General features: G+C 40.6%; 2 protein-coding genes across 2 annotated transcripts; one reads left to right on the forward strand and one right to left on the reverse strand.

Annotated features, from left to right (window-relative positions):
- Positions 1-8,944: 8,944 nt before the first annotated feature.
- LOC127770490 (rop guanine nucleotide exchange factor 3-like) lies at positions 8,945-11,538 on the forward strand. Its single transcript, XM_052296226.1, has 7 exons — positions 8,945-9,464; positions 9,567-9,683; positions 9,792-9,946; positions 10,042-10,116; positions 10,212-10,508; positions 10,659-10,991; positions 11,091-11,538. The coding sequence occupies exons 1-7, from the start codon at positions 9,182-9,184 to the stop codon at positions 11,205-11,207; spliced, it is 1,377 nt and encodes a 458-aa protein (XP_052152186.1). The 5' UTR covers positions 8,945-9,181; the 3' UTR covers positions 11,208-11,538.
- A 124-nt stretch (positions 11,539-11,662) lies between these two features.
- On the reverse strand, positions 11,663-17,437 carry LOC127770489 (uncharacterized). The gene is made up of 7 exons (XM_052296225.1): positions 16,374-17,437; positions 15,506-15,696; positions 15,353-15,405; positions 13,129-14,599; positions 12,954-13,048; positions 12,618-12,864; positions 11,663-12,492 (listed from the first exon to the last, which is right to left on the reverse strand). Exons 2-7 carry the CDS (start codon positions 15,654-15,656, stop codon positions 11,915-11,917), a joined length of 2,595 nt encoding a protein of 864 aa, XP_052152185.1. The 5' UTR covers positions 15,657-15,696; positions 16,374-17,437; the 3' UTR covers positions 11,663-11,914.
- Between the last annotated feature and the right edge of the window lie 1,631 nt (positions 17,438-19,068).

Here is a 19,068-nt window from a genome sequence, read left to right on the forward strand (position 1 = left end):
TATAGAAACAAGGTTCGTTTATCCCCAGTTTTTTTTTCCCTTCAAAGGTCGCCTAATTCTCTGATCCTAACTAGTTATAGTGGGCCTTTTTGTGCAGCCCAATACTGGCGATTCCGCGAGCCTAGCCTATCAAGGCCCATGTAAAAGCATTTGGTATCGGTCCAGATCGCACGTCGCAACAGCCGCTCCCCCGGCCGCTTGCCCCGACAGAAAACGAACATTTACGCTGCGGCGAGCCGGTGACCATGGCGATTTGGTTGGATTGTGTCGGGCGCGCTGTGTTCCGATCCAAAGCGAAGTGGGTTGGCAGCAGGGTTTATAATATCGTGAGGTTATCGTGATTATCATCGTACGCTAACATTTTTAATTTTTGAAATTATAATATACCTTGTAGTTATCGCGTTAACCGTCAAACTGTGAGATGGCGGTAATCTCACCTCAAACAGTTTGGTAAGTTGGTCAGGTATGCATGTAGCTAGCTTCTGTCCGGCCAGAGGAACGGAAAGGATTATACCACGCCTTTCGATCGTCACCCGTGAAGAACACGAGGGCGTCTCCAGCGCCTGGACGTGGACAACAATGAACACGACGACGATCGAGTCGATCGACGAGCTCACCTTCCCTGGGCGCGGCCTCGGCGGCAACGATCGCGAGGCTGAGTAGTGTTTGTTGCATCATTGCATGGATGGGCTTTGCTCGAGGTTATAATCTGAGTTGATCGATCAGTTGGTTATCAATTTCAGCTTTTTGGAAAGCCATGCTCAAATCTCAATGGAGACGAAGAATTAAGAGAAAGGAAAAAAGTCTGTGTTTAGATTTAAAGTTTGGATCCAAACTTAAGTCATTTTTCATCACATCAATATGTCATATACACATAACTTTTCAGTCACATCATCTCTAATTTCAACAAAAATCCAAACTTTGCGCTGAACTAAACACAGCCAAAAGCCGAAGTAAGATATCTGCACCTGCTGGGCTGCATGTAGGCCCGCTACAGCTTTTGCTTTTCTGCACAGAACATGGCCTGGAGCCTGTAGGGAGGCCCAGCGCTGCAGCGCTCGGCCTGGACACGATTTGACGTGCACAAAGATGCTTGGCGCTGGCGCTAGTTTGTTTTGACTTTGGACCAGCTCTTTGGGCTTGGGGAGTTTCTTTTAGTTTTTTTTTTTTACCAAGAGAAGCTGTATTTATATAATCCAAAATATACTGAAACTAGTAGTTGAGTTTCTCGACTTCTTCAAATTTTCCTCGAATTTTTTATTATACTAATTTTATTATACTGAAACTAGAAGTCGGCTACCAATCAATTGTTTATGAGAATCTTAAGCTCGCTCAAATACTAGCGGAATTGCCCTCGAAACCAACTTCGCTATGTAATACTCACTCTGTTCCCAAATATAAATATCTCTAGGATTTAAATTATATATCATAATATAAGCATATTCCTCTGGTTTTCATGATTTACATTATTTCGATGATTCTAAAGCTAATTACTACATGTCTAAAAAGGAAATCGAAGCAATTCAAAATGAACAACTAAAGTGATTAAAAAGGAATATTTTAACCTAATGTTAGTATTTGTTAAATATAGCAATTTATAAAAAGAAAGGATGTACAGTAGTACATATTTTTGTTTTACCATTGTTATTATAACAGTATGCTTACTTTTGAAAGGAAACACAGCTATACAATACTAATTTATTTAGGATTGAGTTTAATTTGTTGTGCCATGCAAGTTTAATTAAGTTGCGCTTTGTCTAACTATGTTGAATTGCATTTTGTGTTGAATGGACGAAGTTGTATAAATTGTGGAAATTATTCGAAGGTTCAAACAACTAAATTAAATATTATAAAGATGAAAAATAGATTTAAACAATTTTCTAAGAAATCATACTAGAAAGTTTTTCTTTTTTTTAAAAAAAAGGCCCATTTAAAAGCTCGAGAAATATACACAAATATCCATCATTCCACCTTTTTTTTAGAAATTACCGGAGGGGAGAGCTTTTCCACCTGAATTTTTCATTGATATGAGGGAGTTTGAATGCAAAGTTCGAGCAAACTACAGCGTCATGCCATTAAATATTTTGAGAACAGACAGGGCGAGAGAGAGAGAGAGATTGTTTACAGGCAGAGACAACAATCTGGTCTGACCGCCAAATACGTTCTGCACAGATAGTTGCTTCATCGATGCAGCTCGGAGCATGCGCTGGAGGCAAGGTTGTTCATTTTTTTAAACCACTTTGTATCGATAATTCCTAAGGCATCAGAAGCACGGGAGGAAGAAAAGGTTGTTTTTAAAAATATTTTCCCGGGAGGTCCATTAATAAAATTATCTATTATATACTAAAAATCCATTAAACTTCCTAAAAACGCTCTCAAGCCGACACGTGGCTCTTCTATAAACACTCATAGATCGCCACATGGTGCTTTGATATCTAATCATCGATTTTACTTCAAATTTGGTGGACCCACAATTTTCTACCGTTGGATTTGCTAACCAAAAGAAAAGGCCCACATAACTGTCCATATACGTACGGTGCATCTACGTATGCTCCCCTCCTCAATAATGAAAATATATTTTGTGATAACTAATATCTTATCCACGTACATTATTAGATTATTTACCACAAAATTTATAATTCAAGATCCAAACTAACTATATTTAATAAGTAGAAAAATAAAACACATTTATAAGGAAAATCATATAGATATTTTAATGATCTATTTAACAACACATATCTTTGATTGGATATTTTATATTTATAGTATAGGTCTAATTTAACTACGTATATTTGCATAAATTTGTAAAGTAATATATTTTATCTTTAAATTGTAGGAAATCCTATCAATTTTCTTTGCAACATTAGTACGTACATATGATTTTTGGCTTTATTTTTTCTATCGTATAAGTACATACAAATGGTCTTTTTTTTTTCTTACAGCAAACAGTAGGTAAGCTTAGTCCATTAAACATACTCCATTTTCATTTAATTTGGTGGAACCATTATTACCATTAGATTTTTATATTTTGTAAAAGAAATACTAAATCAGTTTATCTCTTAAATAATCCCACATTACCCCGTGTCCCCGTGTGCCTGTACGGACGTACTGTGTCCCAGTGTACCTGTAGTACGTACTTAAGTACGTCCGTACATACATATCCCCTATGTCTTTTTCTTTTTTTCCCTCCTTATACTTACATTAGATGAAAAACTAAAAAGTCCATGTTAACTACTCCATAAAAAATATATGTTTTAAGATGTAAGAATATATGTTATTTTAAGTTTTATTCTAAATAGCGCATATCATGGAAACATCCATAAAAATATTAATAAATTAAAAATGAAGATCATATAATTGTATATCACTTACAAACAAAGTTAAATTGGACTTATATTTTAAAAATAAAAACAACTTAAATTGTGAGTAGCATTCTAAAAATTTACTCACTCCCTACTATATAATAGATATTTCTAAATGACATTACAAATTTATCATGAATGTATTTTTATATATTATATGTTTCTTTAGTCATATATTTTTAGAAAATTAATGATCATATATTTTTTTGACACCATGTGGATGTCCTTTTATCTCTTAGGCTTCATTCGGTCTAGCTCATTGGATGAGCTTACCTCGGACACGCGAAACAAAGCATATCATCAGTGTAAGACTAATTAAGTATTAAATATTATAAACTTGAATATAGATTTATTTGATATTTTAGAATACTTTGCACAATAGTTTAGGAAACATGCTCACCATAAATGAGGGAGTAGCCAATCTGATAAATACTTTAGAACTCAATCTTAAATTTATTACTAAATATATAGTATATAAAATATCATGTAAATCAGGAATAGTCAAATATATCAATCGTATATTCCTACTAATCCCTATGTATATAAGTTTCATATAAAAACTACTATCCACCAATCGTCAAGTTACATTATGAGGCATCCGTACATAGCGCGCCAATTATTAGATGACATTTAATGGTCACGTGCATTATCAAGTACCGATAAAGGACAAAAGTGGGCAAACATCAACGAATGATAGGCAAGTATTGATACCAACCATAAAAGATTTTAACATTTAGAAATAAATAGATGTCCGCAATCGCATTTCCCTACAAACTTCCTACAATAAACTTCCTATAAACGCTCTCAAGCTGTGATGTGGTACTCCTACAAACGCTCCTAAACCATCACGTGGCGTTATAATAAATCCCAGAAATTCAAAGAAAAAAAAATCTAATCGTTGTTTTTATTTATTCTGGTGGACCCATTGTTTCCGTCCATCAGATCTATCTTAGAAAAGTACCATTTATATTTATCTTTAAAAGTCTCAACATCTAGATGCACATAGGTACGGTATGTACGTACTCACGCAGGCCCCACGTCCCTCTCTTTTGTTTAGTTTTCTTTGTGAAATCCGAAAACAATACACCATTAAAAAAAATCTGAATTCAGCTCAAAGCTATATTTGGGATTTACAATTAAAATTCAAAGCTCCTTTGAATTATATGAAAAACAAACAACAGTGTGCGATTAGGATTCCTATTGATTGCATGACTATACTATCCTTAATTTGGTTTGCACGAATAGGTCATAGTAATTTTGAAGGAAAATTTCCTATCCTACCGTTACCAAGCAAATAAACATAGAAAAGTTTAAGTCCATCAAACATCTTACGAACACTCCTAAACTATCGTTAGGCATCCTAGAAATGCTCCTAACCATTACATGACACTATAATAAATTAGAGAAAATCATAAAATAAGGAAATACTCACAACATGTGACAAGTTATAATGCACACATTTAGAAATAAATATAATGGTATGATGCTGGACTCAGTTGTCATATAGAATATAATTACGATTTTAATGTTTTACTGCCTAAATATGTTAAGAGAAAATAGAAATAAGATACATGCGCATGTTTTTTTTTCCTTCGCATGGGATCAAGACAATCAAGCTGCTAAATGCAAAGGTTGTTTGGTTAATTGCATTTTATTTATGCTCTGATAGGTGATGATTTGATCTATATGGGTTTAACAAATTTTGAAATTCCTCTTATTTCTGTACTCCATCCAAAATTCGTTTATTCTCTATTTTACACATGTATTTCTAACCTATTTCTATACCTTTTATATTTTCCTATAATTTTTTAAATCATGTGTTATAAAGGAATCTTCGAAGTCTTTCACCAAGGGAAAATCATAATATTCAAAATCCTAATAACAAAAAATTATGATGGCTTAAATAAGATGTCCGCGCAACTGCGCGGGCTACTTTCTAGTTTTTTTAAAAGGTCTAAATTATATAAAAAATTTCGATAAAAGGGCTGTTGGCGGCGGAATATGGCCCAGGTCTCGAACATCCCAAATTGTTGAACTGAGATTGCTGCCCAGAAATTGCGAGCGAAGGGGTAGGACCGTAGGGGAGACAGTGGTGGCTACCAGTTTCTTCATTGAGTCCGCAGAGATCACATGTTGGTGATGAGACAATTGTTTTTGCATGGAGATTTTTTTTTTTGTTGGCCATGGACCATTCCACCTATTTGTTACAGTAAGACCCTGTTATATGGGACTAAAACTTTTAAGTCCCTATCACATCGGATGTTTGGACACTAATTATAAATATTAAACGTAGACTATTAATAAAACCCATTCATAATCTTGGACTAATTCGCGAGACGAATCTATTGAGCCTAATTAATCAATGATTAGCCTATGTGATCCTACAGTAAACATTCTCTAATTATGGATTAATTAGACTTAAAAAATTTGTCTCACAAATTAGTTTTTATTTATGTAATTAGTTTTGTAAGTAGTCTATATTTGATACTCTAAATTAGTGTATAAATATGGAGACTAAAGTTAAGTCCCTGGATTCAAACATCACCTAAGTTATGTTGGAAAGTAGGAGATTCATAAGAATCAATCTTTTTAAAGAGAAAGGTAGGAGCTTTGTCGATCAAGAAATAAACAAAAACAATAAATTTGATTTCCACGGTAATTAGGAAGAGGTCATTTAGACCCTATTTGTTTGGGCTTAGATTTATTGGTTTAGATTTTTAAGTTAGCTTATTGACTTATATGATTTATAAGCCGGTAGATTTAATGTTCTAAGTTTAATGGTAGAGTCATGCATCTATTTCACATAAGCCAAAAAAGCTTCTCCAACCTAGCTTTTGGTTTAATAGTGTTAGAGTGGCTTATGGCTTTAAAAAAGCCAAATGGAAAAGCCACTAGTTTGTTTAGGTTTAGACATTTTGACTTATAAGTTGGCTTATAAGACTAAACAAAGAGGGTCTTAGAATTCCCTGAAGCTTGGTCTAAACTTTTTCGATCTCTCTTTTATTTCGAGTACAAATGCGATGTATGTTGAGTTATGATCTAAATTCATTTACACTTAATAAAGACTAGCTTCTGCCGTAGTGGAGCGGAGGCCCGTCACCGGTAGGATTGGGTATGAACCATCATCCCTTTTAGAGTTCCACCATATATATACCTCTTGTAAGCCGTCGTGCGGCGTTGTAACCTTACCCCGATATAGTAAAGATATTTTGCTCGCTAGCGCCTGTGGTTTTTTCTCTCCTGCTTTGAGAGAGTTTTCCACGTTAAATCTCGTGTCTTTTGTGATTAATCTATTATTTATTATTTTTTATCGTTTGTTTGCCTATAGTTTCTGAACAATGCACACACACTAAACTTACGCTCATACACATGTGGGCACCCTATCATACGTCTATGCCTTTTCGATCTGAACTCTACTTTAAGTTTAGCAAGGCTTGTACTAACGAATAACAAGAAAACATGAATACCTCCCCAGAATACTAATAATAAGATTGAGAACTAATCCTGGAATCCACGCCCCACGCAGTCATACCCATGGTGCATGGTATCTTTCATCCTGTCATCTCATCTCAGCTATGTAATTACATACAAATATGATTGTGTGTGTGCACTTCACAGGGCAGATCGAGACCCAAATATTTTAGATAGAAATCTCAACCACATTACCACACATGTGACATCAGGATTTCTCCTGACATGGATAGACAGTACATTATTGTTATTGTTATTTATTTTATAATGAAAACTTAGATCTAAGTCTGATTATATGTGTCGGCATGCTTGCAAATTAAATTAAACCTTGCCACGACTACTATAATTAAGCAAGATAAATGTCGAACTTCACACATGTAGCCTTTTGTGTATTACAAATGGATCGACTAACGTGACTGTATCCACTTACCCAACTACTTATTCTAGATTTAGTGATATAATTTGTATGGTTTAATTTGCAAGTAAAGCTCTGCCCAGGAATCATTATAAAGTACATCAAAGGATGATGTTTTTGATTTTTCATCGGATCATTTCCATGCCTGATCAGTAGGAATTTTAAGTTGTAAACATATATACAAGTAAACAATGCAATCCTGCCTAATCAAGTTTATCTACAACCTACTACTAGGTTCCACAAACAGACAGCACAATTCAGAGAGAAAGCCAGCCAAAGTTGAGCACACATTTCATTCCATTTCATTAGCGCACACACACGCATGTCATTAGCAGCTAACGACCATAGGCACGTGGCGCTATATCGTAGGCTCATCATGCGCCATACAGCCCAATCAAGAGTTGGCATAAGCGTGCTTACGATAAACCTAAACTATCCTAACCTCCTCGAGCTAATTAAGCTCACCAGCCAAGCACACCCCAAGCAGACCAAACTAAAAAAAAAAAAACTCTGCTTTATTCGTCCTCTCCTCTGCATGAACTCTCCCCACTACTCCCCTGTTACAGCTTGTGACAACCAAGAAATACCCTGCCTGCTTCGCTGTAACACTTGTACTCCTGAATTACGCAGAGATCTCCTGAGTTATCTGCAAGAGAGAGTGCAGTAACAGGAAAGAAGGTTTTCAATGGAGACGGAGATGCAAAAGTGGCAGTAAAATGGAGACTTTGCGAGGGCAATTCGATCGGGCAACTCACCTCCTCGGGGCAAGCAACTGCCGGTGTCATGATCGGAAAGGCACCGGAGCCGGAGACGGACGGACGGGGGGCCCCTTCACCTCGCCTTTGCCGTCCGTAATGTCGCCATTATTCTCACCGGCATGCTCGCGACTTTGTGTCAGATAAAGGAGGAGGCCCGCTTGTGAGTGACATGACATCCGTGCTATCTAATCCTTGCCCCCGCGCGGCCACATGGCTGTGTTTAGTTTAGCTGTTTAGTTTAGCTGCGAGACGAACGCGTGCTGCTGCTCAAAGCGCCAGGATTAGTGTTGAGTCCCCATGCTTTGTTCAGCCATTGGTGAGCCGGCAGGCATGATTAGCTAAGTGCTAATGACAAGCACTAGTGTACTCCCTCCGTCCCATAATAGGAGAGATTTTGAGTTTTTACTTGCACTACTTGATCACTCATTTTATTTAAAAAATTTGTACAAATATAAAAACCGAAAAGTTATGCTTAAAATACTTTGGATAATAAAGTAAGTAAAAAAAATAAATAATAATTTTAAATTTTATTTTGAATAAAATAAGTGGTCAAACAGTGTAAATAAAAACTTAAAATCTCTTATATTATAGGACGGAGAAAGTAGTAAGTAGCTGCGCTGGTTAAGGGAGACAAATGGTGGCATCAATTTGTCAGTAGTGTGTGCTTGCAGCGTCATTAGTAGGCGTATGATCATCTGTCGGCAGAGCTCTGTCAAAATTCTGCTGCTTCTGGTACCATTAGCGTCAGGGCAGTGCAGTGATCTGCAGTGCACATTTCCTTTCGGTGTTTACGCATTTTCGAAGGGAATTTACGCGCGAAGAGGGGGGGCCATCGTGGAAAGCGAGGGGGGGGGGGGGGGGGGGGGGGGGGGAAGGAATCGCACGCTTTTCTTGGCATAAAGCGCGGCCGACCCGTTTACCTCATCGCCGTCATCGTGGGGCCTCGCCACGCCACGCCACGGCACGACGTAGTACGCCCTGCTGCTGCTGCTGCTGCTGCTATTTCTGCTCAATTCCCTTCTCCCCTTGCCGGCCACCCCTTGCCGGCCACTTCTTCCGCAGTCGACAGCCGCTGACTCTCCACTGCACCCAGCGCAGCAGCGCGCTCGCTTGCCTGCGGCCTGCCTGCCTCGCCACCGCGAGCGCACTCGGTGTGCCGATCGGTCGATGCGAGGATGGACACGCCGTCGACGACGTGCGACGAGAGCTCGGAGGTCGACGCGCGCGACGACTACGGGGACATCGACGACGTGGAGCGGCGGCGCGGCCGCCACCGGCGGGAGGCCTCGTCGGACGTGTCGTCCGAGTGCAGCGGCGAGCCCGGGAGCCCGTACGGCTCGCCGTACCCGCGGTGGCCCGTGTGCAGCATAGCGAAGGCGCCGCCGCCGCCGCCGCTGCTGCAGAAGCTCGGCGCGGCGCGGCGCGGCGCCGGCCGTGACCGCAAGGCCGGCGACGGCGGTACGCTCCTCCTACCACCCGCATTGAGGCTGGCAAAGATCTCTGCTGCTTTCTTGGCTTGGATATTCTCCCTAATGCGCTATAGATGGGTTGAATTGGCAGAGTTGCAGCTGATCAAGGAGAGGTTCTCGAAGCTTCTGCTCGGCGAGGACATGTCCGGGAGCGGCAAGGGGGTCTCCACCGCCGTCGCCATCTCCAATGCCATCACCAACCTCTATGGTCGGTACGCGTAATCTCGTTTTCAGAGATGAAATCTTCAGCGGCAGCTAGGAACAGAGTAGAACACGAGCGTGCTCAATGTCAATCTGTTGCTTCCTCTGTTCGCAGCGACCGTGTTCGGCGGCTGCCACCGGCTGGAGCCCCTGCTGGCGGAGAAGAGGTCGATGTGGCGGCGGGAGATGGACTGCCTCCTCTCGGTGTGCGACTACATCGTCGAGCTCTTCCCTTCCAAGGAGATCATGCCCGACGGCACCGTGCGGGAGGTGAGAATTTGCAGGTGTTCGTCCATGTTCTTCAAGGCAAAAGCTCTCTTGCGCGTCACTAATCCATGGACGCATTCCCGCCTCTTTCGTCTCAGGTGATGGTGACCAGGCCGAGGTCCGACATCTACGTCAACCTCCCCGCCCTCGAGAAGCTCGACGACATGCTTCTCGTAAGACCCGATTCTGCTCGCGCTATGTTCATCTCCATGACTCCATGGATTGGCTTCTTGTTCATCGTGAAATTGCTTTGCTTGTTGCCGTGCAGGAGATTCTGGACAGCTTTCAGAAGACTGAATTCTGGTACGTGAACGACAAGGGTCAGAAGGATAGCTGCGCCGCCGCCGCCGCGGCGCCGTGCCGTCCGGTGAGCCACCGCGACGGTGACAAGTGGTGGCTGCCCGTGCCGTGCGTCACCAAGCCCGGGCTGACGGAGTCGGCGCGGAGAGACCTGCGGCAGAAGCACGACTGCGCGAGCCAGATCCACAAGGCGGCCATGGCCATCAACAATGGCGTTCTTGCGGAGATTCGCATCCCTGAGCTGTACAAGCAAACGCTTCCCAAGGTACAGCAACATCAAAAATCTCTCTCTCTCTCTCTCTCTCTCTCTCTCTCTCTCTCTCTCTCTCTCCCCCCTTCTCTTTCTCGATACAAGAGCTTCAAATCTTCCAATTCGAGGATTTCTCCCAAGAATCTGAATTCTGATCCTGTGCAGTGCGGGCGGGCGAGCGTGGGCGACCTGATCTACCGGCACATGTCGTTCCCGGGCAAGTTCTCGCCGGAGTACCTCCTGGACCGGCTGGAGATCTCGTCGGAGCACGACGCCCTCGAGGCGGCCGACCGCGTCGAGGCGGCGATGCACGTGTGGCGGCGGAAGGCGAGCCAGGGGCACTCCAGGTCACCGTGGAGCGCCGTCAAGGAGCTCATGGAGTCCGACAAGAACGTGATGCTGGCGAGCCGCGCCGGCGACGTCCTGCTCTGCCTCAAGCAGCGCTTCCCCGGCCTCTCCCAGACCACCCTGGACGCCAGCAAGATCCAGTACAACAAGGTAACCACACCAACCCATCACCAGCAACGACATGTCGCGACATCATCGCCATGGACGAACACTAACACGAAGCTGCTGCTGCTGCTGTTCTCCGCGCAGGACGTTGGGCAAGCCATCCTGGAGGGCTACTCCAGGGTGCTGGAGAGCCTGGCTTACAACATAGTGACGTGTATAGACGACGTTCTTTTCGCCGATGAGTCTGCAAGGAAGATCTGATGATCATCATCATTTGTTCATCCTGCCTTGCCTTGGTCCGGGATATCAAAATATAAGGGTCCATGGCCAAATCCCACAATATGTACATTATGCCAATACTAGAATGTAGCCATGTAGGACTAATGGAAGATACTAGCACAAGGAAAACACAGTACTCTATTGGCCTAGCTAAGCTAGCAAGTAGTAGCAAGCAATGTTTGGGTGTTTCATACTTTCATTGCGAGGGTCCCTTCAATTGTCTGCCATGAGTGTGATCACAATTGGTACTTACCAACTGTGATGACAGCTGAGATGATTCACCAGAGTATATGCAAGCAATGCTTAAAATGGAGCAGCACTATGGTGTATCTGATAAACAAAGGAAATTGTTTTACTTTCATGAGGAAAAAAAAAACTATAATTAGGCAGTACATATACAACTGAACTTATTCTTCCTACTTTCACACCTGTACAGAGAACAGAAATGATAGAAGAAGCATTAATAAGAAGAAAAATTCCTAGTGTTAGGAGCCACATATAGTCAAGATTTATAGTATGATGCAAACAGTCAGGCAAGCCTAACTCTACTGCGCTGTATACACTCTGTTTAAATCTGTCACACTCACTTTTTCAAAGCTTTTTGTACTATGGTTTTTGGTGAATAAAATCCTGCCGAAGTGCCGAACTATAAACTCTATCAGTTTCCATCGGATGGCAACAAAACAATCTTAAAGCCACAAGTCAAACACCATTTCCTCCAGTAAATCATCAAGCAAAGTATCCCACACCTCTATAGCAACTTCTTCAGTATCAACCCGAAGGTCCATCCATGATCCACTCTCCAGGTCTTTCAGCACCACCCGATCTAATGTACTTGGAACCTCATCACTGACAAGAGAATCGATGCAATTATCCACCTCTTGAATGAGTCCTGTTCCTACCGGAGCTGGCCTCACACTGTGTTTCAGATAAGCTACCCAAGGGTCACAACCAAAAAAGTTATCCCTGATCTTGCAAAGAGCTTCTTCCACACAATCAAAGAGAAACACCGCATCGTCTGTCAGGCAGTACAAAGTTCCTACTTCAGCCAATACAGATGTGTCAAGCAGTGATCCGTCCACATACCATATCTCTGAACTTTCCTCAGACAAGAAGTCTGAAGCCTCAAGCACAACCTTTATGAAGGAAAGCCTTGCCTGTTTATCATCCAAAATAGCTTCTTGTGGTGTGTTTTGCAAAGTTGGGGTTCCCGAGGGAGTGTCATCCTCTTTAAACAGAATCCTTGTGCTTGGCATGGACAATTCTTCTGCATAAAGCACAATAAAATTGTGCTACTTTACCATGGATTTTTCAAGAAAATACAAAAGGGTACTTCCACTATCTTAAAAAAGGGAAATTCAAAAGGGGAAGTTCTTATTTTGAATTCAATACCTTGCATTCGAGTTTTGTGGCTGGGGCTGATACCATCTCCCAGGAAAGAATCTAGAACAGATTGAGGGCTCAGTCTCTCCTCTTTGTCATCTGCATTCTCCGGGGAGCAAGAAAATGTCAAGATGGATGGCTTGGTTAATCCAACAACTGCCGATGGACTATGATTGTATTGCTCGTTAACTTTTTCTGGAGTGTGCAGGGATACTTCTGGTAATGCATTCATGGTTTGTGACTCTTCTGCGAAGCACTTCAACACGGGGGAGTAAAAGAAAAGTTAGACGCAAAATTAATTACTAACTTAACTTTTTGTACAATTTGCAAAAACATATGGCTTACTTGGTCGGTATTTATTTGTTCCAAGCTTTCAGTTGAAGTTTCGATCTGAATAGAGACTTGGGGGGTATCTGTTGCATCATTCATGCTGTCAATCCCTGCAAACATTTGGTGTATATATTAGATGAAAACAAGGAAGTAGAAAACTAAAAAGATAAACAGGAGGACAACAATATACCTTCACTAGTTAACTCCTGCGAGATAGTGCCCTCTTTGACTGGATGACTGGCATGGTCTGTCTTAAATTCATCCAGCTGTGTGTTAGCCGATGTGCTGGTGTCCGATGGTATTAGCTCCCCAAACTTCATTGGTGGGTCAGAATTTGATGAAATATCCTCTTGTTCAGTCATCAGTAATGCTGATGAAGCAGTCGAATCCTCTGACAGTTTAACATCCTCTTGAGGACAATCAGTTTGAGAAAACGTATCATTCTCCGAATATGAAAGTAATTTCCCAAAGGGTTCTGATTTGTGTACGATCTGAGAAGTGTCATTCTTTTGATTGTCTAGCCTCTCGATTAGATGCTTCTTAGCTTTTTCATAGAAGAAAGAGCTAGCACAATGAGTGGCATCATTCCCCATGCCACTTCCACTATCTTCAGGGATTGTTTTCTTGTCAACTATTGAGGGTTTCTCAGCCTTTTCACATTCAGAAGAGTCCATACTTGTCGACATACTCTCGAGAATGAACTGTTGTGTTGAATCATCTTTCTGGAAAGTACTACTCATGACATCCTTTCGATTGTTATTAATGGCAAGCCTTAGCCTCCTTTTAAGCTCTCTAAGTGAGAAATGGCGAGCATATTTGTCACTTTCTTCCTGACCTTGCAAATCAGCACGAGTTTGTACTGGTGAAGACATTGCACTACTTGAAATCAGACTAGTCTGACTTCTTCCAGGACTTGGCTTCAATATTACTATTCTGCTAACGCCACGAGGACTATCATTCAGTTTTGGTGGTCTCCTCATGACTAGCTTATCCTCCTTCAAGAAAAAATTATGTGTTTTTTGCACGCTGTATTTCGAAACCTCAGACTGCTCTCGACTGTTAATGGTAACTTTCGACTTTGTTTGTTTGTCATCTTCTGCCAGTTTTAACATGGGATTTCCTAGTGCCGTGTACAGGTTCTGCAGGCATTGCAACATCCTAGAGCTTGGGTCTTTCAGAAGCATCAGAAAGAACTCTTCGTTTGCGCTCAGCAATTGTAATGCATCAAGAAATTCATTGGGCCTAGCTTCGTAGCTGCTGCTTGTGTATTTCCCGTTTGCAGATTGATGGGTTATTACTGCTTCAGCCACAGCTTCAAGTGCTTTCTCTATACTACAGGAGATTTGTTTAGGATGAGTACTAGCATCAGTATTGTGCTCTTTGTCAATCAAACTGGAAGAGTGATCTGATACTTCCGAAGTGATAATATCGCGACTGCCATTATGATTTCTGTATAATTCCATGAGACTTGTAGCCAAGTCTAGGTCAACATCAGATCCTTCCTGCAGGTTCACAGACTTCAAATCATCAGAACGTATCCCAAATATGTTCCTTTGTGTTTCCTTCAAGATCTGTGTTCCACTGGCCATCTCTTCTTCCATCAGTGCTTTAATACTTGGCCTGCTGGCATGAATTGTTTTAACCCCATAGTCTTTGTCCTCCTGACAAGCAAATAAATTTGGTTTTCTATATTCAGATGTTATCTTCAAATGCCTACAAATATTTCTGGATACAAATACTTATGCATATTTAATCCTCCATAAAACTAATACGACAAATATTTTTTATTTGTAACCTTTTCTGTGAGAATTCTAATTAATATCTTTGGCAATAGAAACTATTTCATCTGTAATATAATAAAAGCTAATAAAGCTGTTTGCAATTGCTAAAACAAAGTGAATATGTTACTATATGTTTCAATCGGTGGCACTCGAGTCTCATAGAAAATACAGTTGTTTTCAAATCCAGCCATGAGATTCTGTAGGTAATTCAGCTAATCACACTTAAATATTCGTAAAAATGTCTTGAAAAGCTTTGTACATATACTAAAGCTTTTCATATCAATGCTTTAACAGTACTATTTACTCCAGTTGCCAGCAGAAGCATCTGTTATTAGTACATCAACATTACAAGTATTCAAGAATGTTGATGACAATCAACATTTTGCCCATAGGAATCAAGCAATTGTAACACTGTACACTTGTAGAACAAGTAACATAATGATGAAAAACAAATTGTCCAACAAGTAAAAAGCAACAGTAAGTTAAATTTGGGAACTAAACTTCAGTCTTTGTTTCCTTTCTAATCAGTTTTGCTAGCGCAAACGCATGTTTTTTGTCTCTGTGAAACAGACATGTGACTTTGAACTTTCAGATACAAAAAACAGATGAAATAGGTATATATGGATGACTTACATCAGAAAAGATGATTCCATGGAAATCTTCAGAACCTTTCAGGTCACTTCTGACTGCATGAAGCACAGAATTTATCATAAGCAATATCATCACACTGCAGCTTACATCATTCTTTTTGTTCAGATGACATTGCATTCCACTTAAATTCCTCACCTGAACTCCTCCTAATCGTCCCATCTGAAATAAGTTTTGGACTGCGACGGAAGTCAAACATGTGGATGAGGCCCGACATACAGCCCATATGGACCTTCTCAGATTTGCACCGCTGTTTGTAACTCTTCTTTGCCATGATAGAGGAGAACATTGTCAGACAGATTCGTTTAATCACCAGGCAAGTTTACAACCTGAATATCAAAACATAGAAAACCATGTTAGAATTGGTAAACAGTACAAATTAGACATGCAAATGGCGAAAGAGCTTCCACCCTATCAACTACTCATAGTTGGTCATGATCTCTTACCAACTTCTGAATGGTTGCAGAATCTACTTACATAACTAATACAGTTGTCCAAGACTAATTGTAAAACCAAAGTAAAAAAAAAGAGAGGTAAAATTTGAAAGAAAGAAGAGACAGAAACCACATTGGACCCCACAAATGCAAACATGTAAAGTTCACCGCATTACGGCATTACATCTAATTGCTTTCTAACGAGAAACATGCTATAAGAATTTAATGAAACCTAATTAAATTAGAGAGACAAAAACTTCATGTGGCCATACAAAGAGGCAAAAATGCCAAATGACGAAACTCCGAAGATTTGAAAGTTATTTCCTCTCTTTTCCTTGTCAAGAAAGGAACAGTTGTCCTGTCGGTGAACCCAGAATCCTTGGATTAAGAATAGTTCCACTTCCCCATATGCAAAGAACGGCTACTAAATGTCCAAATTGCATTGTATAGTATCTGCAGGCGCTGGCTAATGCCTAAAACAGCTCAATAATCCCTATTGGAGTATGTCAACCACAGTATAACACAATCACCCAGATGAACAAAAGGTTGAAATTGGGTAATGCTTATGTTACCTTAGTTCGAAGAACCCAGACCAGATGAATACAGGAAAAAGCAAGGTGGCGCCTGACAACTGTTCCTACACAATGACCTGCTAAATCATCTGAACAGCCATGTCTGCCCCTTTTCTTTGACCCTTGAGCCGTGAACCCAAGTACCCAACAATGGTACTAGCTTCTTCAATCTCCAGACAATCAAAACCCAATCTTTGAATCTCGAGCAATCGCGAAACCAAGAGAAGATAAGCAGAAACAGATGAGAAATGATCCGATAGCCCCAACAGAAACCCTTGTATCTGCCGTGCTTCCTCGGTTTCCTCAAGATGCCCCGGACTCGGAATTCACGTCAAAATTGAGAAACTTGACAGGAAGGAATATATCTCATCAAGACCTGAACACGCAAAAGGAAAGAAGATTGCGGAACTGCATCATCAGACCGACCCTCTGCTTCCTTTATCCCCCTCCGTCTTCAGCCAAACATGCAGACCTCGCCGTGAAGTTTCAATCTTTCCAGCCTCGGGCGATTCAGAATCTCACAGGCAAGAAAGGTCCCTGTTGCGGAACAATCTCAGAACCCAAATGCGAAAAAAAAAGAAAGAGAGACAATCTTCCCCCCTTCGATCCTCTGCTTCCTCTGAGCAAACCCTCGAAACACGCAGGAACAGGCACCCGAACAGAACTTTTTTTCCGCCTCCAAAAAAACCACCAAAAGAAACAGCGAATAAATGGATACACACTGCAAAAGAACTGCCCCTTTTTCACAGAACAATGAACAGGCTGTTGGAATTCTAGTTGCCTTTTCTGATCTTTTTCTTCACTTCGTTTCCTTCCAAAAACAGGAGCATGCGTCGAGGCCGGAGAGGAGGATTCTTGGGCGAGGCCGCGTGGGAATGGGATGCCTCTGTGGCCGCGCCAAGCCGCCAACCACTGCTCCTGCTACCACCATCTCCTCATCATATGCTCCGATTATCTCTCTTCCTTCCTCTCCAGGAAGGAGAAGGTAGGATTCGGAGGGTGGTTTGCTTTGTACTTTTCAGGTTTTTTTCGCAGATTAATGGAGGGGGGCATTGCCGCATTGGACTTTGATATCTGTCTCTATCTTGGCATCTCCCTCTTTTTCTACGTCAGAGAAGCTTGATCAAGCTCAACACGTAGTGGATGGGAAAGGAAAAAAAGAAAAGAATAAGGATTTGATTTTTCGCCGGAGAAAAAAATAATAAAAGAATTTGATTCTTGTCTCTATCTTGGGCTCTCCGTCTTGTACCAGTAGAATAAAGAACACATGGCATACAAGGGTAGTTTTGAAAGTAGAATTATATTTTTTTTATTAGTCTATATTTAATAGATAATTGATCTCATCCAAGAAGAGCTAAAATTTACTACCATATTTGAAATATTCATTGTGACGTGGGATCGAATTATACCGGTAGATTGATAAGGTGTAGTACAAATTATTGGGAATAGTACAATTGTGTTTTTAAACTAGAGACGTTGCATGGCAAAAAATAATTCTATCTTAGCTTTTGCGTGGGAAATTCAACTAATTTTCTCTTAAGATGAATGTTAGGAGGCATGCACGGGCCAGCAAAATCTAATCGTAGGTATAAAATGGACGCTTGTGATTGACGAACGGCAAACTTTACTCTTATGCCCAAAGGCAAGGGTTCGAAACCAGCATGCACATTAAAAATGTTACACTTATGACACATCAATAATTTGCATGTACTTAGAATTTGTAGGAGGTGTCCAATAACTCACACAAACTATTTCATGATTTTTTTCAACCATTTTTCGTCATAAACATGACCTCTGATTATGGATGCTCAATAACTAACAACACATATTTTAATTCCTGAACGCACGTTTCTTGCGATTGGTTTGACGCAATGGCGGAGCCAGGGTAAAATTGTGGCGTCGGCTAACCCCACATGTTTTTGCAAGATACACCTTGATCATGTGAAAACTAGCGAAAAAGTACATAAAACAATGAAATTTTGTATGGATTGATCCCACATGGTTACATATTTATGTATTTTGATCCCACCGGGTTGAGAACCTGTCTCTGCCATTGGTTTGACGTATGCATGACATAACTAAATATCATAATTTTTTTTCAAATCAGTGAGGGAAAAATATTGGAATGCGAAGAGATAAATCATTAGCAAAAAATTTCAAGTGAGCAATACTACTTTGCTTGTATATTTTTTTAGATAGTTTCTTTAGGTTTCCAATCGAATGATGTTTATTTCCTTCTCTTGCGCCACAGTAACTGAGCTACTAATATTTACTGATATTAGTTTACAGAAAGCAAACTATATTTATTTCATAAGTAAAGTTCACATAATTCGAAACTATCACAAAACCAGGACTTAAATCAATGTACTAGTTCCAAAGTAACACGCTTCCATTACAAATCCAATATGTGTGCTGTGGTTTTTATATAGCAAATATGCTCATGTTAAACTTATACCGCTATGCCCTTTCATGGTAGTATCTTTATTACGGTGGAAATTTTAAATTGGGAACCTATATATGACGAACGAATAATTTCTAAATATGTCTAACTTAGGCATCGTGTAGATGCTTGAAATAGGTAATGTAACTGCATTTCGCCCTCATTGCACAGTGTGTTCTGTTCTTTTTAGAAGCACACGCTTTCAACAGTTGAAGTATCACGAGATGTCCTTCTATGGGTATCATATATGGCTAC

Source organism: Oryza glaberrima, chromosome 4 (genome assembly GCF_000147395.1).
Source record: "Oryza glaberrima chromosome 4, OglaRS2, whole genome shotgun sequence".
NCBI lineage: Eukaryota > Viridiplantae > Streptophyta > Magnoliopsida > Poales > Poaceae > Oryza > Oryza glaberrima.

Coding starts and splice junctions, on each gene's coding strand:
- LOC127770490 (XM_052296226.1), top strand. CDS start 9,182: ATGGACACGCCGTCGACGACGTGCGACGAGAGCTCGGAGGTCGACGCG. Junction 10,117..10,211: donor AGCTCGACGACATGCTTCTC/GTAAGACCCGAT, acceptor GTTGCCGTGCAG/GAGATTCTGGACAGCTTTCA. Junction 10,992..11,090: donor GCAAGATCCAGTACAACAAG/GTAACCACACCA, acceptor TTCTCCGCGCAG/GACGTTGGGCAAGCCATCCT.
- LOC127770489 (XM_052296225.1), bottom strand. CDS start 15,656: ATGTTCTCCTCTATCATGGCAAAGAAGAGTTACAAACAGCGGTGCAAA. Junction 13,049..13,128: donor GCAGGAGTTAACTAGTGAAG/GTATATTGTTGT, acceptor AAATGTTTGCAG/GGATTGACAGCATGAATGAT. Junction 12,493..12,617: donor CCACAAAACTCGAATGCAAG/GTATTGAATTCA, acceptor TGCTTTATGCAG/AAGAATTGTCCATGCCAAGC.